The sequence below is a fragment of the Martes martes genome (assembly GCF_963455335.1).
Source record: "Martes martes genome assembly, chromosome: 3".
In the NCBI taxonomy this organism is placed as follows: domain Eukaryota; kingdom Metazoa; phylum Chordata; class Mammalia; order Carnivora; family Mustelidae; genus Martes; species Martes martes.
In genome coordinates, this window is record NC_137890.1 from 130,960,840 (window position 1) to 130,986,910 (window position 26,071).

General features: G+C 36.7%; 1 protein-coding gene across 1 annotated transcript; it reads right to left on the bottom strand.

Moving 5' to 3' along the window:
- Positions 1 to 467: 467 nt before the first annotated feature.
- Positions 468 to 26,071, bottom strand: BBS5 (Bardet-Biedl syndrome 5). Its single transcript, XM_080799263.1, has 12 exons — positions 25,953 to 26,071; positions 23,740 to 23,822; positions 19,654 to 19,719; positions 18,916 to 18,965; positions 18,658 to 18,785; positions 14,364 to 14,499; positions 11,476 to 11,571; positions 9,044 to 9,106; positions 6,891 to 7,025; positions 2,661 to 2,744; positions 1,501 to 1,524; positions 468 to 1,347 (listed from the first exon to the last, which is right to left on the bottom strand). The coding sequence occupies exons 1-12, from the start codon at positions 26,009 to 26,011 to the stop codon at positions 1,246 to 1,248; spliced, it is 1,026 nt and encodes a 341-aa protein (XP_080655389.1). The 5' UTR covers positions 26,012 to 26,071; the 3' UTR covers positions 468 to 1,245.

Genomic DNA, 26,071 nt, shown 5'->3' on the forward strand with positions numbered 1-26,071 from the left:
TTCTCTCTACTCTGTTAACAACTAACATTTGAAAAGATTAGTGAGTCAGATGTGAACACCATGATATGACATTTGAGATTCCTTACTAGTCAGCAATTATAAAGTCTGTTTTGCTTCGAAAACTATTTAAACATATTTCTGGCAGCATTTTGTGACCTGTGTAAAAATTTTGAACAGCCCCCTTTCCCCCTTAATGTAGGTTGTTTATTATAACTCTATCTCTTAAAAATGTACAACTCCTTTCCTTTTTAAATAAAGAAACCAATGTATAGCTTTTATTCCTTGACTTTAATTAAACTCAGGTTAGCACTTAGTTAGCATTTGGTTACTATGTGTTTATGGTTGTACATACAGTTGCATTTTATTTTGTAAGTTTTTACACACTCACTCCTTTCCCTCTAGAGAAAGAGGGCTCCTTTGGTTAATTTCAATGATTTGACAAAGGCTCCTTACAATTTTTTTTTTTTAATATCAAAGCAGTAGCAAAAAGCAGGGATGCCAGAGAAGTTGCCAAATTGTAGCTAACCAAAAAATCGGAGAATATCCTATTTGAAAATTTCAAAGAGGTTTTTCAATGAGTACAAACAAGGAGAAAGTCAATAAATGAACAATTTATTTACAAACTATTTAAAACTATTTCCTTAAAAAATAAATGTATTCTTGCCAATACTATATTGAAATTATTTATAAGATAGTGCCCAAAACATTACATAGGGGTTGATATACTCTAGAGTTAACTATAATTTTTAGGTTTTACAGAAATGGTCACTTACACATGACAAGTTTAAGGGTTATGATTTATATTAAAGTTGGCTTACATTTGGAGCTATTTGATAATTTATTTAAACCAGGCTTTTATAATAAAAAAGGCAGTACTTTGATTACTCCATAAGAATAGTCTTATTCTTTTAAACAATACTTTCAAAACATTAAATGGTGCTCCATAAATTCTTTATTAAACCCAACATGATACAGTCATTTAATATCTGCAGACTAATAATTTACAAGCATTAGGTACAAAATAAACATATTTACAAACCAGATACATTTTGATTACAATTTTAAATACAATTTTTAGAAAAGTGGCAATAAAACCTTAGATAAATGAGTTTTTCCTTAATCATTAAAAAACTCTTTTTTAAAAGCTTTTTCTGTAAAAGTAAAAACTATTCCATGCCTTATAGCAGGCAACTAGTATCTTTAATCTTGAGATATCTTTAAATAGAAATCCAGCTCAACTCAAGATCAACTCATTACTTCCCAAAGTCCCTGTAGGGTGAATCCATCCTTCAATTTCTCTATTGCAAGCCCCAGTTCTTCTGAAAATACAGGTTCACGATCTTGTTGCTTTTTGGGAGATAAGAGGATAAGATGGGAATAGAGAAGGTGGGCAAGGAAGAGGAAAAAAAACAAAAAATAGGTTTCACATAAGTTTTATGAATACTAAATGTTAGAATATAGAAAGTTTTTTTTCAAATACTATAGAGAAAATGTCCTTACCTTATTGCCATCAGCAAAATAAGCCTAGAAGACAAAGAAATTCTATTTCACATACTTGACATGTAACAGGTCAGTGAACTAAGGAACAGGTAATTAATTTACAGAACAATAGTGTAACTAAATGTATTTTATATTCTGTTACCGTATGTCTAATGGTCTTCTCACCTATCTTTACTATGGTAGTAGCAGATTTCACTTCTGTTAATCATCAGTAACAACTACAAGAGTTATGTTTTGAGCTCCAAAAAAATGTATTTTGTAATTTAGCATACAATTAGCATTGTTAACTTGAAAGGAGATAAAAAGAATGACTTAGAAGCTATAAAATTTCATCCCTACTTTTGGTTTAGGAGAAGGTGCTGGCAAAACAAAACAAAGCAATCAGTGCTTCAATGTGTCAGCAAATGCTATAGTTTATAATTAAATATTTTATACTAATTTCACACTTGTTTAAAAATATTTATTCCCAGAGAGGTATGCTGGCCAGATTCATACATTATACTATATATAAAGCATTAGTATTATTTTGGCTATGAAATCATACAAATTTGGAAATAGGAAAGCTCATAGTTCAAATAGAGTTTTTTTTTTTTTTTTTTTAAGATTTTATTTCTTTATTTGACAGAGAGCACAAGCAGGGGGAGCAGCAGGCAGAGGGAGAAGCAGGCTCCCTGATGAGCAGGGAGCCTGATGTGGGGCTTGATCCCAGGACCCTGAGTTCATGACCTGAGTCAAAGGCAGCCGCTTAACCAACTGAGCCACCGAGGTGCCCCTCAAATAGAGTTTTTAATATAATATACCAATAAGTTGAAAGGAAGTCAATTTTGTAAAGATTAATAATGAAAAATATATTTTACATTAATTTAATTGTTCTATTATCTATTAATTTAACTGTTCTATTATTCTAAGGTATGAAAAAATTTTCACAGATCTGAAATCCTCTGAAAAATAGTGTTCTCAAACTATTTCCCAGTTTGGTAATTTAAAAGTAATTTCAAACAAAGAAAAAATCCTTAACTTAAAAAAAGTTACTTTCTAACTCATGTTTAAGATAACTCTCAAGTTCTATGGTGTTTTATACACTTAAGCCATTACTTAAACATGACTGAGATTTTTAAAAAATCTTAAGAAATTTAGTAGTTTTTCTTTGTCATGCTCACCACAAAAGCGTCCGTGTGATCATCAGAGTCTATTTCTACATCATCTTGAATCTGTTCAACTGTTAGAGCTTCAAGGGGCTGTGGCTAAAAATCAGTAGATATTAAAATGCATCAAGAAAAAAAAAATGCATTGAGGAGACAATATTACTTAAACAAATAATTTTAATAAAATGTGATGTGAGAATTGTAAATACTTGTAAATGGTTAAAACAATTAAAAAACTATTCAAGTCTTAGAAAAATCATTGTATAATTTATATTCTACTAAAACTAACTTGAGTAATAAATCAGTTAAACCTAAGCTTTTAAATATGAAGTCAGTATCATCAAAAGTATTAATATGACAAATTTATACAAACTTAATATGATAGAGATATCCTTTTTTTTTTTTAATTTTTTTTTTTAATTTGTTTGACAGACAGAGATCACAAGTAGGCGGAGAGGCAGGCAGAGAGAGAGGGGGAAGCAGGCTCTCTGCTGAGCAGAGAGCCCGATGTGGGGCTCGATCCCAGGGCTCTGAGACCATGACCTGAGCCGAAGGGAGAGGCTTAACCCACTGAGCCACCCAGGCGCCCCACTTAGAGATATCCTTAAAGAAAAACTCTCAATGGACTTAATCTGATTTTCTTTCACACAGTTTAAAAAAAACTAAGTTTGGATATAGCAAATTTTCAATTTTCTTCAAAACAGTCATTAAATAGAACTCGTGAAAAGTAAAAGAACTAAGAGTTGCATGGAATATTCCAATGGTAAAGCAGAATAAAATGTGGTACCAATATTAATTCATTTTTCAAATGTTTTAGTATTTTTGGTGTGTTAGGCACTATGCTAACACTACCAAGCAAAAACTCCCTGTCCCTACCCACAAAAGGTTTGTAATCTAGTGGGGGTGGAGAAAGAATAAAACACAATTACAGATAACTAAATATTAGGTTGGAACATTTGAAATTACCATTTTTGTTAGTAAAAAATGATCAAATATTAGTATCATATGGTTCAACCTATGAATAGCAGTTGTAACAAATGTACTATCCATTATAAGAGAAAGGTTTAGAGACAGCACAACTTCTGGCTTGTAAATCCCAGAAACTTTCATGAAGAAAAGAATGGCATGTAATCTAGGCCTTTTAGAATGAGGATGACTTCCATAGGTAGGATTAGGGGAAAAGGTATTTCTGCCAGAGGGGACAGCATCAGCAAAAGAGAGAAACCACAGAATGTGGCTGAAGAATGATAAATAATCCAGTATGGTCAGAACAGAAGAGTCCCATGAGACAGAAGAAGCTATGCACGGCTACTGTACTGAACAATCCCAAGGAGCATCATTCACACTAAAGTCTGTGTTTACTATGTTCTCATAGCTGAGCAGTGCACAGCCTGCACAACCAGACACTGTGGCTGTGCAGATAAGGTAGAAAATGTAGGCTGGTGTCCACTGAAATTCTTTAATCCCAGTCCAAAGAATTCAGACTTTATCTATAGGTAATTGGTGGGAGGGTGTATAGGGTAGAAGTATAGTGCTCAACAAAAGTGACCTGACTCACTAATCTGAGGATAGCCTCAAGTGTTTCAACTACATTCAGAGTTGTGTGACAAGTTTTGTGTACAAGTAACTTAACCTAGCTAAGCCTCCGTCTCCATAACTGTGAGATAAGGATAATAATAATGTTATACTTCATAGTACTGTTGGGAGGACTAAATGAGATAGATGATGTATACAAAGCTCTTAGAGCAGTGAATGGGAACAACAGGTGTTCAGTGCAGTCATTCAACATCTAGGAATATTCACTAAAGTGCCTATTATGTGCTAATTCTAATTGCTGGAAATACAGGGTTAAAGATAGTAGATGAAAATCCCTGACTTTATGGAGATTATTTGTAGTGGAGAAGACTTATGAGTGTTATCAAAAACAAAGCAAGCAAGCAAACAGGGATAAGGAACAATAAAATGATGGAGGCTGCTGTTTTAGATGGTGCTCAGGGAAGACCTCCCTGAAGAGGTGGCTTGGTGTAGGGACTTACATGAGATGACAGAGTGGGTTATTATGGCCACTATTATTACATACGAGGGGCCAAAAAAGAAAAGAAATGAAAGGTAGAGAGAGAATGGGTAAGAGAACTAACATACTGAGTATCTCATGTGCCAGGAATTTCAAGGATATGATTAATAAGTTTGTGAGACAGATGATCTTCATTTAAAAATTTTTTTAAAAGATTTTATTTCCTTATTTGAGTGAGAGAGAGAGGGAGTGAGAGAGCATGAGCAGGGGGGAAGGGCAGAGGGAGAGGGAGAAATATACTACTTGCTGAGCAGGGAGCCCGACACATGTCTCGATCCCAGGACCGTGGGATCATGACCTGAGCTGAAGGCAGATGTTTAACCGACTGAACCACCTGGACACCCAGATTATCTTCATTTTATAATGAGAAAATTTAAGCTCAAATCTACCTAGAATCACAAATAAATGGTGAAATTGGGACTAAAGTCAGGTTTGCCAGGTTCCAAGAACCAGGTATGTTCTACAATATTATTATGCAAGCAAGAGTAATAATGGTAATTGTGGTTTGAGTGAAAAGAAAGGGATAGGAAAAGGGAGGAGACATTCATGATTGAATGTATAAAATAAGACAATCAGGAAAATAAAAAATGAAATCTCTGAGGTTCTGAGCACAGCTGACTTTGCCAATGCTAAAAATAAATAAGTAGAAAATAAATAAATGTATCAGTAGGATGGTGCTTTTGAGAAAAACGATAGCATTTTAGGTATGCCACATTTGAGATACTCAAGTCCCAGTGTATCTTACAGATTTGGAAAATTATTTACTTAATTAAATTACTAGGACAAACTTTTAAATGAGAAATTCAATTTATGTTGTTTGGAATGCTCATTTATGTGAAAATATTCAAGAATATTTAGAACCATGGTCATCTCAGAGAATGTGTCAAGATCAAAAGAAAGTGGGAGTCATCTACAGAAGTTTAAGTTGAGGGGCGCCTGGGTGGCTCAGTCATTAAGCGTCTGCCTTCGGCTTGGGTCATGATCCCGGAGTCCTGGGATTGAGCCCCGCACTGGGCTCCCTGCTCCAAGGGAAGCCTGCTTCTCCCTCTCTCTCTCCCCCTGCTTGTGTTCCCTCTCTCACTATGTCTCTCTCTGTCAAATAAATAAATAAAATCTTAAAAAAAAAAAAAGTATAGGTTGAGGAAACTGGAAGAGGGCTGATATTCCTGAAGAATATACAGAGAAGGCAGAATGAAAGGGAGAGTGTTGAAAGAAATGCAAGTTGGGAGGAAAACAGAAAAGGATGATTAAAGATGTGAAAAACATGAGTGTATGTCTAATACAGTGTCAGCAACCCAAAGAGATGTTTCAGCTTGAAGGGAAGGGGGATATACAGAGAATATTGCAGGAAGAGAAAAAAACTAGCAAGGAGTGCTACAAGGCAACAAGGGTCTGTTTGAAGTCAGAGGGTGTGAATTTGAACTTAGCTGTCCAGCCCTACTTCCTGATCTTCTCGGGTCACATGCTGCAGTCCAAGAGCAGAAGAGATATAGATAATATATGTGCTATGTGATAGGGCTCAACATGCTGAGCGCCAGCAGGGACGCTGTTGAAAGAGTGGGTGGCAAGGGCACCATCACAGAGTACAGTGAGGGTGCCGGCAAAAGAACAGACAGCAAGGGAACCTGAGATAAGAGTGGTCAGTGAGGCCACCCGAGACAGAACCTCTGGCCAGAGTACTGCTGATAGAGCAGTAGAGAGGAGTGGCTGGTGAGGACACCAGTGACACACCAGATGACAAGTGTTTCAGCTGGAGAGGCTGAAGAGTAAAGTCAAAGGAGAGCTGAGGGACTTGGAGAACAGGGTGGGTTTGGTGTCTGTGAGGCCTGTAAGGTTTGCCTGAATGCTAATGGGAGGCAGAAGTGGAATAAAAATAAAACAGTGAGAGACTGAAGTCTGTCCACATCACAGGAGCCTTGTACATAGACACTCCTCTGGATAAGCTGCTCACCTAGAAGGGCAGGAATGAATGACGAAGCAGCCAGTGAGAAGATAGGTAGATGGCACAAATTAGTGATGGCCAAGGGGTCATGCTCTCTGAGCAGAGTCTGTATATCCATCATTTTAAACATAGTTCAAACTTAAATTGTTCACAATGTGTTTATATCTGTATTTTATAGACTGTGTGAAAGCAATTCAGCAAACTGTATTTTACATAGTGAACAAGTTACCTTTTCTTCCATCTCATAATCCACTCCAAATATAGGACTGGCAGAATAGACTTTGTGAAGTGAATTGATTTCCTTAACTGATTCTTGTAGTTTTTCCACAGGATCTATTTTAAAGCCAAGAACATATCCTCCACTCTGTAAGAAAAAGTAATGAAAAAACAAAAAACAAGCCTGAGGAACGGGTATTTATACTATCTGATAAACTATACCCCATTGTTTAATGTTATTTCAGAACTCCACAAGTAAATTGATTTTTTTTCATTAAAATTTTTGTAATGAAAAACTTAAAGCATATACAAAAATAGAAAAAAAAAAGGTACAGTAAGTGTCCACGTAGCCATCAACCAGCTTCAATAAGTAGCAACATATGGCCAACTCTCTTCCGTCTTTAACCTCCCCTTTCCCCAAATCTCCTCCCCTTACCCACTTAGGATTATTTTGAAGCATATCCAGATACCACATCATTTCTATATATAAATATCAAAGATGAGATTTTAAGATATAAGAAAATACACTATAGATTGTGAAGGCCAATGGAACTAAGTTTTTCTTGAGCTAGACCTTGAAAAGGAAAAGACCATATATCAGAAGAAAGGGAATGGTCCAACTGAGGCTAATTCCTTAAAGAATTAGGAAAGAAACCTTAACACGACAGGTTGTTGTTGAAAACTGTTAAAAAATTAAGTAGAAAAAAAAATTAAGTAGCATACTGTAAAAGGTGAAAGCATATGCTTTAGGTTGAGAGCATATTCTTTCGAGTTTAAGTTCAGGTTTTACAACAAATTTGCCAGCTATCTGATGCTGGGAAACATACTTTTCTTAGTCTTTTAAGCCTCAATTTTCTTTTTTTAAAATAAATTTATTTATTTATTTATGTTCAGTTAGCTGACATATAGTACATTGTTAGTTCTTTTTTTAATGGTCTTCTGTGTGTTTCCTTCCTTCCTTTTTTCTTTTTTCCTTTTTAAAAAATTAACATATAATGCATTATTTGCTTCAAGGGTACAGGTCTGTGAATCATCAATCTTACACAATTCACAGCATTCACTATAGCACATACCCTCTCCAATGTTCATAACCCAGCCTCCCCACCCCTCAACAACCCTCAGTTTGTTTCCTGAGATTAAGAGTCTCTTATGGTTTGTCTCCTTCCCAATTCCATCTTGTTTCATTTTTTCCCTCCCTACCCCCAACAACTCCCCGCCCTGCCTCTGAAATTCCCCATATCAGAGAGATCATATACATTATTAGTTTTTGATGTAGTGTTCAATGATCCATTAGTTGTGTATAACACCCAGTGCTCATCACACCACGTGCCCTCCTTAATACCCATCACCTGGCCACCCCATCCAAGCCTCAATTTTCTAACCATAAAACAGTTATCAAATTGTTATATTAAATAAAATAATGTACACATGATATTTGATACAGTTCCTGGAACATAGTAAGCACATAGTAAGCACTCAGTATATGGAAGCCACAAATCTGCAGGCCAGGGGAAAGGAGTGAGTAGACATTCATATTTACAGTTAGAATTTAGAAGAGCACTGATTTTACAAATAAGTATATGTTTTATTTAAATGTATTTCTGCAAAGAAATACATTGCTGGCCTAATGCGGCATAGGAATTATAATTAGATATAGTATGACCTGCATGTGAGAGTATAAAATCTCAAATAGGGTACATGTGTGTGTATATTTGTATATATCTGTGTTTCTCATTGATATTCTTGTGAGTCAGTCAGTCCTGAATGAAAACCTATCCCCGCCAGTTACCAGTTGAGAGACTGTGGGCAAGGTTCCTAACTTCTCCAAGCCTCAGTTTCCTTGAATGTAAAATGGGGAAAAACAGTAACTGTATCATAAGGGTTGTGTAAAGATTGAAGGAATGCATAAAAAGTACAGTGACTTAACTCTGTCACTAAAAATAATAATCATAACGATAATAATGGTTATGTCTGTCCAACAAGGAAACATGAAACAATTTTTCCTATGAGTACAATTACTATATGACTTTAAACTCTACTTAACATGTTGTAGCTAATATTCTTCTTGAATGTACACTGGTTACTATATAAATAAAACAAAAAATATAGACTGTTACATAGTTTAAAAAATCTATTAAAGATTAATATGGATATATAATATCTTACCTGCTGAGAACTTTCTATGACAAGAGCTAAACCAAATTTTGAATCTCTAATCTTTATGGAACGCTAGATATAAAATGGAAAAGAAGAAAATGCATATTTTTATTACCTGATAGTAGTGATTCTTTAGCACAAACAAATTTTTCAACTTCTACACAGTAACTGCTTTTCATAATCTAAAGAACAGAATTCTCCTTCTTTCCTTCATTATAGTCCCACAGAGATCAAGTAAATGAAAATGTTCATACTAGAACTAGCCAGCAGACTTGTAAGGAAATACGAAGGAAACATATCTGAAATACGCACAAAATTATCTGACTCAAATACCCCCCACAATCAGGGAGTATACAACTTTTCTGAGTATTTTAAACCAAAGGCCAGCAATCTTTTAGTACTAGAGAGCCAGTGTTTTGAGTGGTTCCCAAGGCTGGGTTAGTTTTTAAAAGTCACATGAATATGACTGTCCTAGTGACAGACTGTGATGATATCAGATTGCAAGTTGTTTGGACAAAGCTGAATTCATTCCAGAGGCCATACTTGGGAACTGTATTCTTAAATAACAAAAAGCATCTATCTGAAGAATAAAAAGCACAAGGTTGTTTACTACTCAGTAATTTTGTAGTATAATAGAGATAGGTCAGATGAGCTGTAACATATGTAAACCATATAAAACAGCAATGAACAATACAAACCCCGGTTTATCAAATACCTACGTAGATTCTGTCATATTTTCCCAGCCACAATTATAAATTCTTGCATTTCTTTGGATGGCCAGAAATTATTTTTTTCCTACCAGATTCTATCATTTTCTGTTTAATCTCTATCAGACTGAAACCTTGATGGCAGGAACTGTATACTGGTTCATAATTCTCACAACTGTATTGCTGGCACCTAGCACAGCATAGGTGCTAAATACTTGGCAAATGAATGACCTGATATTTTAAAGTAACTCAAAAATCAAACAATTCAGCAAACAATAGGCTTGGGAATAGTTAGCAAAGAATCATCCTTCTTGTAAACCAGGAAATCTTTTTAAAAATGACATCTTCCAGATATCGCATACATTGTGTCTATTCAATAAATATTTGTTAATGAAATTGCTCTTATTAAGATTACTCATATCCCGCAATAAGTGTAATTATTATAGGAAAATCACACAGGATTTTCATTAACTATTTTTATGTTCCATCTAATTTGCACTAGAGTCCTATAAGTAATTTCCTTATGTAAAATGAAATTCTTCAGTTTATTGGAGTTTACTATTTGTTTCACTGAATCACATAGTAGCAGCAGCAGAAGAGATAAAAAGAACCACCTTTATTCTCAAAACAAATTGGTCTCAAATGTAGTTAGTTCCTATTCTGGATTTTAACAGCTTTAGTTGAACTTAAGCTAAAATCATTATTACTGGACGCCTGGGTGGCTCAGTGGGTTAAGCCTGTGCCTTCGGCTCAGGTCATGATCTCAGGGTCCTGTGATAGAGCCCCGCATTGGGCTCTCTGCTTGGCAGGGAGCCTACTTCCTCCTCTCTCTCTCTCTCTCTCTCTCTCTCTGACTACTTGTGATCTTTCTCTGTCAAATAAATAAATACAATCTTTAAAAAAAATCATTATTACTAAAAACCATCTTAATTCCTTTCACCAAAACTGTAGTATGAATCCAGCTTGTATTACATGCTGTATATGAATACAGTGAAAACAGTTCACTCACAGAATTAAAGAATTCCTTCTGGCTTTAAAAGCAAAGTGTCAAGAGAGCCAAAACAACGTGTGTGGATCAGTGTGCTGAAGCCAAGCAAAGAACCACTGTATACATGCCTTATGAAAAGGTTATGGAAAACTGTAGTAGCTAATGTCCTCTGACTGGAATCTAAGAAGGACACATCTTAAAAAAAAAGAAAGAAAGAAAGAAAAAAAGAAAGAAAGAAAGAAAAGGAAAAAGAGAGATACATCTTAATCTGCATAGCGACTATTTTTTTTTTTTAAAGATTTTATTTATTTACTGGACAGTGAAAGAGAAAACAAGCAAGAGGCAGCAGAGGGAGAGGGAGAAACAGGCTCTGCATTAAGCAGAGCGCCCAATGTGAGGCTTGATCCCAAGACCCTGGGACTTTGACCTGTGCTGAAGGCAGACGCTTAACTGACTTAGCCACCCAAGTGCCCCTGTATGGTGACTATTTAAAATTTTTAAGTCCAGTATATTTTTCTCTTAATAGCAAGTTTATAATGGTGGAGCATCCCTTGAATGTAAGTACTGTTAGGTTTTTTCTGTGTTGAAACTGTAAATTGTCAACATTTTAAAAGTCTGCTGTCAGCTATACTGCTACCACTGAAAAAGAGGGAGACAATTCATCTAGTCTTGAAAGTTCCATTAACTAATGAACAGAAATTATTTATTCTACATTAAAATAAGATCACCAAAATGCATGTACTTACAATTTGTAGATATGGTATGCTGACGTTAAAACTGTCATTCATATTTGCATGCCACACAATTCTCACGTTGGTAATAAAAAAGGTTCCTAAATTTCCCTGTAAAAGATAAGAGATACATCAGTGACCATTTGTTTGAATACTTACTCTTTATTTTCTAAACACTGGGATAATTCTAATTATCACAGTAGCAGAGAATACCAGAATTGAGTATCATGGAGTATCAATGACTTCATTATTCACTGGATCGAAGAACAATTAACTGAGGGCCTGGATTCTGAAGTTAGACTATAATCATTATGCCATCAGTACTTACCAGTTGCCTGACCATGGGCAAAAATTTGTTCTTGGTGCATTGTGTCAAATGTAAAGTGGAAATCTGATTAAATAACCCCTATAAATAAAGCCCTTATCATAATGCTTGACACATAGTAAGCATTCTGCAAGTGTTAGATCTTATTACAGCTATTGTTCAAAACCTGGGATTAAGTTAAGACAAGGAAGTTGTGGTAAGAGAAAGACAAAACATATGTGATAACTTCCATTAGTCCATGAGAGATGTTTTATGGCTCTTCAACACTAACTATGAATCAAAACTGTTTCCAATTATATGGCCCCTCAACATTTGCTCATAATTACTCTGGTATGGTAACTAAATGGTCTAAAAAACCCTTAATACCTAGTACATGGCACCAAAATTAGCCACCTCTACTATTTATCCATATCATTATCCACCTCCATTTCTACCTCCTCCCCACCATATACTCCCAGAAGAATTTATTTTATATGTTGAGGTTGGGCATAAAATATTTACTTACAAACCCAAAACCTGGGATGACCAGGTTTGAAACATCAGAAAAGACCAACTATTTCTTAATTATAATTAAGTTAATAAACATATATGTAAGTATATAGAGTTCCCTCCTCTACTCTCATCTTGCAAAAAATTGTTATACAAAGAATTTTAGCCCCCTTATTCCTGGCCAACATCCCATTAAACAGTACTAAGTCTAACTTTATAAAGAATAATTATTTATGTCATTCTTTCCTCTTATTTTAGAAGAGAGCAACTTGCAAAACTCCTAAGGATTTTTTAAATAAAAGAATAGGAAGGCATATTTTATATTTAATAAACAGAAGTTAGGTTAATAATAACATTCCTATTTTCAGTAAAATATTTCTTATAATCCTGAGCATCTTAATTAATCAATTTAAAATGCCAGGTGTGGTGCTAGATGGTAAAGATTTAAGTATAAACACAGTGATTCCACTCCTACCCTTATAAAGCCTACAATCTAATGCCGGGGAACAGACAAGCTCTGTATTTTAGATCAGGAACAATTTAAAGTAGTAATTAAGTACAGACTGCAAAAGCAACACACAGAAAGAAGCTTATAGAAAGCGACTTCTAAGCTATGACCTAAAGTAGGGATCTGTAAACTATGGTTTGTGGGACAAATCTGGCCTCTCGCCTCATTTTGTATGGCCCACGAGCCAAGAAGCCAAGTTTCTTGGCCCCACAAACCAAATTTTAGATTTTTAAATAGCTAGAAAAAAGTCAAAAGAATAATAATTCATGATATGTGAATACTGTATGAAATTCAAATTTCAGGATCCATAACAAAGTTTTTTTGAAACATAGCCATGCTCATTTGTTGTCTATGGCTGGCTTCACACTACAATGGCAAGTCTGAGAAGTCATGACAGAAATGGTATGACCTGCAAAGCCTAAAATATTCACCATCTGGCCCGTCAGAGTAAAAAGCTCGCTGATTCCTGATGAGTACTTATTCAGATGTAGAGCTGGCTATTTACCACAGAACCATTATCAGAGTTTAAAACTAGAACTTTTCAAATGAGCAAAATTTATGTACAACTTAAGTTTATGATACAATGTTTAGCAAGAAGTTCTTCATTCAAATGCTATAACTTTACTCCAGTGGTTATCGGTCTAACCAAAGAAACTATTCTTATGTAAGAGAAAAATTTTCTTTAGAAATTGATGTGTTACTTATTCCAACTTAGATGTTTTAAATGGTCATAACTTCAAGAGCAAATGAGAAGTCATGGTAATGGATATAGGAATCACCAAATGAGTTATACATTTAATTCCATAAGGATCAGATTTCTTTTTTTTTAAGATCTTATTTTTTTATTATTATTATTTTTAAAGATTTTATTTATTTATTTGACAGAGAGAGATCACAAGTAGGCAGAGAGGCAGGCAGAGAGAGAGGGGAAGCAGGCTCCCTGCTGAGCAGAGAGCCGATGCGGGACTCAATTCCAGGACCCCGAGATCATGACCGGAGCTGAAGACAGAGGCTTAACCCACTGAGCCACCCAGGCGCCCCTAAATATTTTATTTTTAAGTAATCTCTACACCCAAACATGGGGTTTGAACTAACAACCCTGAGATCAAGAGTCACATGCTCTTCCAACCAGCCAGCCAGCCGCCCCCAAAAGACCAGATTAAAAGTCTTCCACGACTGTCCACCTCATGACTATCCTCCATCAGTGTAAGTTATCAAGGTGATGAGAGTAGTGCAGCATGTGGAGAAGAACATAGTTCTCAGATGAACTAGATGTGTGAAGTCACTTAATTCTTTGGGGCCTGAGTTTTTAATCAATAAGTGAATGGAGACTGAACTAGATAATCTCTAAGGACTACTCGCTATAAATTCTATGTACAACAAATGTTGCTAAAAAGAACACAAAACCATGAAAATAAGAAAATCAGAAAATTATCTTATATGAAGAGCTACAATACTAATTTATCAGGAGATATAATGCTAATTTTAATAGAGTTAAGTGAATATTCAAACTTAATGACAAATGAGAAAATGATTACCAAAGCACTGACCCAAAAGGTTCATTAGCTTTTTGCACAATACCTGATCACTGGATAAATTCCATACTCCATTGACTTTATCATATACATGTTCTTGTGGTAATAATCGTAGTTGCTTATTTTGAATTAGTGCACTTCTCAATTTAAAATCACGATACATTTTAGAAGTTTCATATGCTCTATAAAAAAGAACAAAGACCAACCCAAACTGAAAATGTGGTTTTCTTAGGTTATGTTTACTTATCTACCAAAATATACAGTTGTTAATACTTATGTATACATTCAAATAATTATAACAAATTTAAAAATTTACTTTTCAATAAATTTTGCTGTCACAGTCTTTTATATCATTTTAGTGTAGTATTTACATATTTAATCTCACTACCTATTTTTAGAGGTCTAATTTTTTAAAAAAGATTTTATTTATTTATTTGACAGAGAGAGACAGATAGAGAGAGACACAGCGAGAGAAGGAGTAGGAGAGGGAGAAGCAGGCCTCCCGCCAAGCAGGGAGCCCTATGTGGGACTCGATCCCAGAACCCTGGGATCATGGCCTGAGCTGAAGGCAGACGCTTAATAACTGAGCCACCCAGGCGCCCCTAGAGGTCTAATTTTTAAGACAACATGTATCATATAGCACATATGAGAGGAAACATTTTCTCTTTAAGCTGAAAAACAATGCTTGCATATAATAGACTTGGAAATTATTTTTCCCTATCAAAATCCTTCTCTCCATTTCGGTTTTAGTCAAAGGCACCTTTTAGTCAAAGGCACAATTGGGAGTCCAATTAATTTTCTCATTGCAACCGCAAACATGCTCACAGCTACCTCTATACAGAAAATTGGAATAAATCTGTACCAATCACAAAAGGGACCCTAGGGCAGTGTGTATGCATGTGCAAGTGTTTGTGTGAGTGTGTGTATACATTTATATATATATATATATACACACACACATATATATATATATAATCCCTCTTTGTTTTCCCTCCATGCCCTCCTATTGATAAATAATAAATACCAAGAAAGTTCTGTATTCAGAACTTTCTTCAGTATTTATTATTAGTTTTGATTAGTTTTTTAAAAGATTTACTTATTTGAGAGAGAGCACACACAAGCAGGAGAGGGGCAGAGGGAGAAGAGGAGAGGAATAGAGAGAATCTCAAGCAGATTTCCTGATGAGTATGAAGCCCCATCATGGGGCTCAATCTTACAACCCTGAGCCAAAAATCAAGAATCGGGATGCTTAACTGAGCCACCCAGGTGCCCCTGATTAGTTTTATTATAAGTTTTTGGATTATTTTATTATAACATTTGATTAATTATAATTTTACCCCACAAAATTATAGGCTAATTTACCCATTTAATAAGACTAAAGAATTTTCTTAGCCTGAATAACTTTGAATGTCATTTACATAAATCATAATACTCATTGTTAAACTTGTCATTTTAACTTTAATTGAGCTAATATATAAATTGTGAAAGAAGAAGATTTGAGCATTTGCCTATAAATCTTAATTTCCTTTAGTGCTGTAATCATCGTTTAACCAGTGGACAAAATGGAAACTTTATGCTGAGTTACTTGTGGGGGAACTCTTATTTTTATTCTATTGAAGAAAAGCAGCTTATAAGCTCCTTTCATACTCCTCTTCATATTATATTTCTAAGTAAAGTAAAATAAAGAGCTAAGGTTTAGAAATATGTCTAACACAACTGAAAAACATTCATAGTAGCTAAAAAGTGGAAACAATCCAAATGTGTATCAACAACTAGTGAGAAAACAAAATGTTTACACAATGTAATACTATTTATAGAAAGAATGAAGTACTGAAAATAAAGTACTGATACATGCTACAACATGGGTGATCAGTGAAAACACTGTGTAAGTGAAATAAGTCAGCTATAAAAGGTCGCTATATTGTATGATTCCATTTATATTATAAGTCCCATGGGACGCCTGGGTGGCTCAGTTGGTTAAGCGGCTGCCTTCGGCTCAGGTCATGATCCCAGCGTCCTGGGATCGAGTCCCACATCAGGCTCCTTGCTCGGCAGGGAGCCTGCTTCTCCCTCTGCCTCTGCCTACCACTCTGCCTGTGCTCGCTCACTCTAACAAATAAATAAATTAAAAAAAAAAAAAGTCCCACATAGGCAGATCCATACAGAAAGAAAATAAATCAGTGGTTGCCAGGAGGTATGAAGAGGACAGGATAGGGAAGGACTATGGGGACTACAGGGCTACAAGGGTTTCATTTTGGGGTGACAGAAATATTCCAGAATTGGTAGTGATGATAGCTACCCAATCTTGTGAAAACCAAAACGACCAAACTGTAAGCCTTATTTATTTTTTAAAAAGATTTTATTTATTTGAGAGAGAGTAGAGAGAGAGAGAGAGAGAGCACACGAGTGGGAGGGGTGTGGTGAGAGGGGCAGATAGAGAAGCAGGCTCTCCACTGAACAGGCAGCCAGATGCCGGACTTGATTCCAGGACTCTGGGATCATGACCCAAGCCAAAGGCAGACACTTAACCAACTGAGCCACCCAGGCACCCCTCAAACTGTAAACATTAAAATGGTATTTTATATTATATGAATTATATCTCAAAAAATTTAAATGATTATATAGATTAGAAATCATCAACAAAATGAAAAATCAAATAACTAGGAAACTAAGAAATAAATGTCAACATATATGACAGATGAGGGCATAATTAAGAAATTTATAATAGAAAACTATAAATAGCCAAAAAAGGAGAAAAATGTCTATATCACTAGTAATGAAGAAATGCAAATTTAAAAAATAGTGTATATACTTCTCTGTGTTAGCATAAATTTGTGTATATGTATAATTGCCTGTCATCTTAGCCAAGCTTTTAAAAAATCATTGTACTTAAGGCTGGTTAAAAATAGAGAGCTAAGGTGCTCACTTCAGCAGCACATATACTAAAACTGGAATGATAATGGAGATTAGCATAGACTCCGTACAACGATGACATGCAAATTTGTGAAGTGTTCCATATTTTCTGCAGTTCCTCAACTAACTGCCACCCTTTGTAGATTCACTCGGAGGAAATGATATGAGCACAATGTGCAGCACTGAATAATTAAATTGTGATGTTTTATTAGAAAAATATTCCTGCAAAGCAATTTATGACATGTGGATTGAGGCCGAGTTTCACCCAAAAATTATGTGCAAATATGTTGTTTCTACATATCTTGGAAATGAGAAGATGTCAACTTGCATTTCCTTACAGAATTAAAAAAAAAAAAAAAAGAGCAGGGCACCTGGGTGGCTCAGTTACTTAAGTAGCTGCCTTTGGCTCAGGTCATGACCCCAGGGTCCTGGGATAGAGCCCTGTGTTGGGCTCCTTGTTCAGCAAGGAGTCTGCTTCTCTCTCTCCCTCTGTCCTCTGTGCTCTCACTCTCTCTCAAGTAAACAAATAAAATCTCTAAAAAAAAAAAAAAAGCTAAGGTAGTGTAAAGACTTTAGCAAACAAATGAACAAACCACCACAAAAGAAAACAAAACTCTTTAGGGAAAACACCCAGACATGCCTTCAACTGCTAGTAAAATAATCTTTTTTTTTTCCTAAGATTTATTTATTTATTTTAGAGAAAGAAAGATAGAGAGCAGGGAGTGGGGGAGGGAGGGAAAGGGAGTGAGAAACTCAAGCTGACTCTGCACTGAGCACAGAGCCCTAGGTGGAGCTCATTCTTATAATCCTGAGATCATGACCTGAGCCAAAACCAAGAGCTGGAGGCTTAACTAACTGAGCCACCCAGGTTCCCCTAAAATAATCTTTTTTATTATTTATTTTTAAAGATTTTATTTATTTATTTGACAGAGAGAGATCACAAGTAGGCAGAGAGGCAGGCAGAGAGAGAGAGGAGGAAGCAGACTCCCTGCTAAGCAGAGAGCCTGATGCGGGGCTCGATCCCAGGACTCTGGGATCATGACCCGAGCCGAAGGCAGAGGCCCCAACCCACTGAGCCACCCAGGCGCCCCTAAAATAATCTTTTTTAATTCATTAACTGAATTATCCAACTTCATTATCTATATTGAATGAACTCTCTGTTTCACAATAACTAGCTACCAGTAGCTAATTTAATAGAATCTTCAAGTAGAAATTTTTATGAATCTTCGGTAGTCTTATGTGTTTATAAATACTTTCAAAGTGTTTATTAAATGATAATGCATTATGTTCTTCTATATATCTTCAGGATACTGCAATCTTTTGAGCGTGGAGGAAGATGGTACCATACTTATACACTTTACCCTATAAACTTCTAAATCATAGATTGGCCTTAAAATTATTCAATATTCCATAAAGTATTATCATACCTGTGTACTGCAATCACAGAAGTAAAAAGTCTAGGACTTCCAGGAACCAAATTTGTAAATATAAACTCAAAACGAGTACTGTTACATTTTGTTAGTATATAAAGAGCTTCAGTTTGGCCTCGTAATTTCTGTAAGAACAAATTTATTTAAAAGTTCAGATTTCAAGAGCAATTTCTCATTTACAGTGAAAATAAGTCCAATCTCAAATATCTAATGCTTCTTCACTATATATATTTCAATAAGATTTTTCAGACTTACAGAGTTAGCAGTCCTTGTTGTAATGCTCAATATGCAGTTGTAACCGATAGCTAAAATTCAAAAGCAAAGAATTTCAAGAACATGATATAATAAACTGAAAGATAAAAACCTCTGTATATAGAACTTTAAGTTTTTTAAAAATTAAATATAAAGTACAACTTTAAAACATTTTAATATATTACTACAAATTTAAGTTAAATAATTAAACGAATTAGAAAGTAAATTCTGCTTCTTTGCAAACATTCTTAGCTTCTCTCAGAAAGAAAGAAAGGAAGTTTGCTTCTCTAAAACCTATATATTATTATTTACTGAACATCTTAGCACCAGTACCTCTAGAGAAAAAGTCTAGCTGGACAATCTAAAATAATTTTTCAAAATAAGTAAAACAAAATTTAACATATTGGAAGGTTGCACTTTTATTAGAATTTAGATCTCCCTTCTACTGGATTAGTTGAAACAGGTCACAGGAAGTTGTCAAAGATATGCAAAGAACAAAACCATTCAGTGTAAAAGCACTAATCTTGTGTGTGTCCAAGAGACAAAATGGACTGAAAAACCTTTCTTTTCCAAAATGGTACAGTCTGTGGTTAGTCTAGGATTGCTAAAGTTTTTTTTTTTTTTTTTATCAATTTTTCTTCATATTTCATGGTACAGCTTTTTTGGTTATCAAAAGCCACTGTGCAAGTTCCTCAGACAAAGTATTTTTTTTCTTTAGTGTTCTCTAACAAAGATACTTACAAAGATTGACTCTGGGTAATGCCAAGGAATGCCAGATAATTCTTAAATTTGTTACTAAGAGTCTACCTAAAAGCAAACAGACAAAAAAGTAGGTTACTTTAAGTAAGAACCCATTTTTGCAGTAGAAAGAGATAGACATGAAACCTCTAGCTCAGGAAGAGCAGTAACCCCCACAGATGTTCTCAGACATTTATCAACTGAACATGTTTACTTCTCTTATCTATCCAGTGTAAGGCATACAATGCACGACTCAGAATCTCAGAGAAACAAAATCTGATAGTTACAGAAGGGATACAAGTCTTCAATGCCAAGAGCAATGACTCAAATTAATAGAGAGAACTGTGTACTGGATTTTTGTCTTGGTGGAAGCTGTTCTGGAATTCTGGCAGGTCATATGTGCACAACTGAGAATGAGTATGGGATAGTACAATCACAAAGCCATTTGGTGAAATCACACTACTCAAAGGACTTTCATACATATACTAATCTCTGCCACAGGAGTGTTCTCTTAACAGTTCTCATTTATATGAGCCACACTTATAAATACTTTTTTTCTTTTTTTGCAATAAGCAAAAAATTTTTTGCTCATAGGAAGTTATGGCCAAGCTGAAGTCTGCTTAAGGCCTTATGTTTTTCATCCCTAACCTCAGACTGATGTTCTTACACTGACATACAGAGTTAGATAAACTTCATTTCTCAAAGTGCGATCTTATGAAAGAGTAGTACCTATAAATGCTCTAGAAAAAGAAAAGTCAAGTAAATCTGAGCATGGTAAACTATGTGTCTTACAGATTTATGATACAATTAACATACTAGCATAGCTTTGTGATAATCCTGAATAAAACTCACTTAACTTTGTTTAACCAACATTTCTTCAACAAATTATAACCACAGAATTTTTTTTTTAAAGATGGGGGAGAGGGAGAAGCAGGCTTCCTGTTGAGCAGGAAGCCTGATGCGGGGCTGGAGCTCCATATGGGGCTCGATCCCAGGACCCTGGTATCATGACCTGAGTTGAAGGCAGATGCTTAATGACTGATCCACCCAGGTGCCCCCCAGAGAATTCTTTTGATGAGTCATCTATAGCCAGGTAATACTTCTTCCTCCCTGAAAACCCTGAGAATACCCCAAATCAGAGAAACTAAGCTTGTATGAACGCTAGAGTAAGATGGGAGAAGGCTGTTCCCAAAATAAAGGAAGGCATTCTCAAGAGAAACTGTGGAACATATTATGTTTGACAAAAAGTAAATAACCCAGCATTTCAAGACTGTAAGATTCACTCAAGATCATAGAAGAGCAGACCCTGCATCTATCAGTTGGGGTCAAATGGACAACAGATGGCATATTCAAATCAGAATAACTGAGGTTTATTTATAAAGGACTTATAAATAAGTCACTTATTAGAAAGGTATGGGTGGGGTATCAGGAATTGTAAGTGAATGCTGCAAACCTTTTACCACCCCAGGACCAGTGGGACAAGGATAGGGAACAGTTAGGCAAATGTGGAGGTCCTGCACGGCTAAATGCCTTGAGAAGAAAGAGCTGGGGGAATAAATATCCAGACTACACTCTCCTGACCCCCTTTGATTTTTGGCTTGGCTCTTCCAACCCAAAGCTAGAGTGCACAAGGAGCCCCTCGACGTAGTCTACACAAGTCATTTTCCCTGGGCAAGGGGGAAAGGGTGATGGGTGCTGGACCTGGAGGGACAAATGTAGGCCAGTAGCACAAGCAAGAAAGACTGTGGACAAACTATTCTGTTATTATAGATACACTGATTTATGTTTTCCTTACAACATTTCATGTAAGTAACATTATGTCTCCACAACTGGGCTATAAGCCTAGGATATCTTTTGATTCTTTTTGATACTTGTCTATTAGAAGATTCCAGGAAAAATTATGGAGTGGTAAATAAAGCCACTGACCAACTCTAATGACCTATTTTTCTGATCTTGGTACATTTCCTACAAATCTCTAGCATTCTTAGGTTGCCTCGTTCTTGCTGAAAGGCCCCATCCTGTTGCTACAAACCCAGTGTCCTAGGCATGGACTTGTCTCTCTCTGTGTTTTCAAACACCAAAATATAATTGTCTCTGTTTTTCCTAATCTCAAACACTGAAATACGGCTGTTTCATTCCCGTACAGCTTCAGTGCAAAGCTAATCTGATAATTTCGTGTCAGGGTGCTTACAGTTGAAATGGATTAAAAGTGCTAATCTTTTGGGGTATTTATAGTTTTAACATGGGTCTCCTGAACTTAATGATTGCCTTAATTCAGCAATTTTCAAACTGCTGCAAAGGAGAGGAAGAAGGCTAAAAGGCAGGACTCGCCTTCTTTTTTCTGCCTTCTTATTTACCAGAAGCTCTATACCCACCTGTAACATTCCATTTTTTGGGGAATGTTTCTGAGGTGAGTATACATACAGTTATTTTTATGAATAGGAAGATTTCAGGCACTCACTGTGATGGACACTTCTGGCCAGGGAGGTGTTTTGCCCTCTCTATTCCAAAGTGCTAGTAAAAGATTCTGCACTCAATGAATACCCAATGAACTGAAAAATGTTCTATTATCCATAGTCTGTGTCTGGACTGACAGATGGACTGTCACATAAGAGTTCCTGCCAGTCTGTATGAGAACCACCAAATTTTCTCTTGGCTTCCTTAAGTTAATTTAGGCTTGTCAAGATCCAGGTATCTAGAGATGATTATTCCACCCTCAAAGGCTCAAAGGCACAAACCAAGACTTCTTGTTTGTTGCTAAACCTTCATACCTCACTCTCACCTGGGCCTGACACTAGGAAGCATTTCATAAATGTGATCTAAGCATTCTTTTAAGGATGGACCCTTGCCATTGACAGGATCTGCCTGTTGCTGCTGGTGATGATAGGTGCCCTTCACAAGGAAGAAAGGCCCACAACTAAGTGCTGCTCACATTCCACCCCAGAGCAGACCAGAGGAAAGACCCAGAGAGCAAGTGGCCGCTTGAAAGGCTGCAGTGAGCCCATTCTCCCAATAAAGTTTACTGTGTAGTCTCTAGGATTTACTGATCCTTCTCACCTGAAAGAGGTCTGCTCCTTTCCCCCTATTTACTCTTCTCTTCAATAAGAAGTTTATGACCCATCCTCCTAAACCTCCCTTTCTCTAAAAGACCTTTTCAGAGATACTAGACTGCCCACTCATCCCCTATTTTTTTTACCCCCAAAACAATAGTAGTGATGCTTACAAGAACTGGTCACTGGATGCTGGTTTTATGTACAGCTGTTGCATGCAGCCTGGACTTTTCAAAGTTCTAGCCTTTGGGGAATTTGATTTGAGAGGGACTCTAGAGTCAAACTCTGGCTGCTCCTCAATGACATACACAGATGTCTCACAAGACTTTCACTGCTTAACCTACAATAGACTTTACAATACAGCACTAAATTTGCTCTCCACACGTCCATCTCCAGGTGTCAGTCTCAAGGGATTGTGAATTACTCTTGGATTTCTTAAAAGGAAGCATGGCTCCAGATAGCACAGCTATGATCTACTTATGTTCCACAACTCATATTCTTTTCGTGGGGAGGCAGATTCGAAAGTCAGAACTATGCCATGCCCCTTACAAACAGGGATCCTGGAGTTTTAACAGTTATGTTGGAGAAAGCTGATATCAAAACTGGGACTTACAGAAGGACCAAACTTTGGAGGAAGAATCTGTATTCCCTGGCTAAAGGCTTTTTTTTTTTTTTTTTAAGATTTTATTTATTTATTTGACAGAGAGAGAGATCACAAGTAGGCAGACAGGCAGGCAGAGAGCGAGGGGGAAGCAGGCTCCCCGCCGAGCAGAGAGCCTCATTCGGGGCTCAATCCCATGACTATGGGATCATGACCTGAGCCAAAGGCAGAGGCTTAACCCACTGAGCCATCCAGGCGCCCCTGGCTAAAGGTTTAATACCCATCTTTTCTCCTGTTTAAGTCTGAGAAAATTTTTATGTGGATTTAACTCTTTCACTGTCTCAGTTACATTTCTTTTATATCTTACTCTCCAGTTAATATGATTTAACATTTGTAAATCAAACCAGAAATATAAAACATATTAGGAAATATACTCACCTCTATCCCCATTATTTCCTTTGGTGTCTTCAATTGAATCTAAACAATCAATAAGGACTTCTCCAGGTCTTGTTTTCATTTGTCTAAAATAAATATCGAGGCTTTAATAGCTACAACTATACCCACTTACAATCTAGTTAGGGAGAGAAGAGACATATGCATATAAAACAACCATAAGTATAAAAGATACAGTACCAAAGGCTCATGCATTTGAAAATATGGGCTTAAGAACTTTAAGAGTCTGGAGACCAGTGGAGCCTGGAGTAGTTAGGGACATGTAGAAAAGCCAGAACTAGGCGAGGTAGGATTTGGAGAAATGAGAGAGAGAGGGAGAAGAGTGATTAAAGACCAGAAAAAAGAAATGATAGAAGAATGTGGAAAGATGGGCCTGGCTAGGGAAGAAGATCCATGTTAAGAGGTAGTGAGAAATACATGCCACTACCTCTGAATGCTTAGTCAGATAGGTATGGGCCTTGTCCTGTGGACAATGGAAAACCCTCAGAGGTTTCTGAGTAGAGGAAAGGAGGTTAGGCAGTTATGGAAGGAGCAAGTTAAAGCATCATTAGGAATCAGTAAACAATTAGATACAGGGAATAAAAGGAAATAAAGAGGGAAGAATAGTTTGCTGTCAGACAGAATGCATTCCAGAGTGTCCCAAAACAAACAAGAACCTAGAAGAATATGTGAAAGAGACTTCTAACACATTCTCCATACAGCTGACCCAATTACCTTCTCAAAATACAGATATGATCATAATATAACTTTTCTGCCTAAGAGTCTTCCATGTCATCCAACTGCCTCAAAAATTATGTCCAAAATCCTCAGCTAAACATTTTATAATCTGGCTAATCTACCTGTTTGTTCCTCCATCCTCCACTTGCTGTCTTTGCCTTCCAGCCAATGCCGTTTGTACTTCCAAGACTCTGCTCCCAGTGTTTTGTGTTCTTTTTTTTCTGGAATACTCTCCTGTCTACCATGACAAGGCCCTGCCCAGTCTTCAGGGTTGAACACAAATATTATTTCTTCTTCAAGGCATTCTCCAGGCAAAATGAACTATTCTGTTCCTATGATACCCCAGCTTTTTGTTCATTTTTTTCCGGATGGTATTTACCACATTTTTAAAAATAGTTAGTTGTCTACGTGTATCTCCTGCACTAAAATGGGTGGCAGGTAATAATTTTCTATTATTTTTGTATCTCTAGCTATCAGTATAGTACCTAGAACATAATAAGCACTTGATAAATGTTCAAGAAAATGGAAATGCTCATGAAATGGACCTCTGCTTGGATTAAGAACCCTCCAAGAATTCTAGAAAAAGTCATAGAATGTGTGCAATCTGTAACCACCGTTTATAAATTCCCTTCCCTCACAACTTCTTAAAGGCTCAAAGACCATGTTAGTATTAGATATCAAGCCACAACTAAGCCTGGGAAATTATTTCATTTTCTAAGGTTTTGGTCATGATAAGGAATCATAGGAAGTGGCTAAGAAGCTTCATACCATTAACCCGAGAAGCCTCAGTGTCTTCCAGCAGTTAATTTCTCAATGGGCATTTTCCCCCTGGTGTTTGGGTAGGAAGATTTTAAGTATTCTTTCTTTAAAGCATGACATTAAAAAACAAAAACAAAAAAACCAGGGTTTCTGTTGAGAGGTTCCAAAAAGTAGCTCCTTCCTCCCACTGGTGATTTAAATGAATGACAAGATGGAAGCTTATCATGGGAACCAAGTTCTCGAGGTTAGCAATTATGGAAAATGCTTATTCCCACCTCCTTTGTTTTACAAAGAGACTCGAACTTAAAATGGCGAAGCTTAAGGGTCTACAATATGTGTCGCCATTCCAGACCTAGTTTCAGAACCCTGGTCTCCTGAGTCCCTTCCAAATGTCCCCCCACGACAGAAGAGGGGAGCGGGAGCTCCCAAGCTTTCTTGGGTGTACTGAACGCCCAAGTCCTAGATGGTCCCGGACGTACTTGGGCTCAGATTCCCGCTAGGTGCCTGGGGCCCCCCTTCTCTCCCAGGAATTCTGTTTCCCCAGATCTCTGAAACGGGTTTCATTGAGATGAGTTCCCTCAGTGGCCGGGCCAGTCTGGGGTCTCCCGGGAACCACAGGCTCAAACCTCCTCCCGCTCTCGCGAGGGCCGTGAGCCGTGGGGGTGCAGTCTCCTCCTGAAACCGCGCCGCGGCGCCCTCTATAGGCCCCAGGAGCGACTCACTGCGAGGAGACGTCGAAGCGGACATCCCGGTCCTCCCAAAGCGCGTCCAGCACCGACATGGTGACCAAGGCCCAACGCGGGCACTCTCCACAGTGGTGGAGGCCGAGTGGCGTCTCACT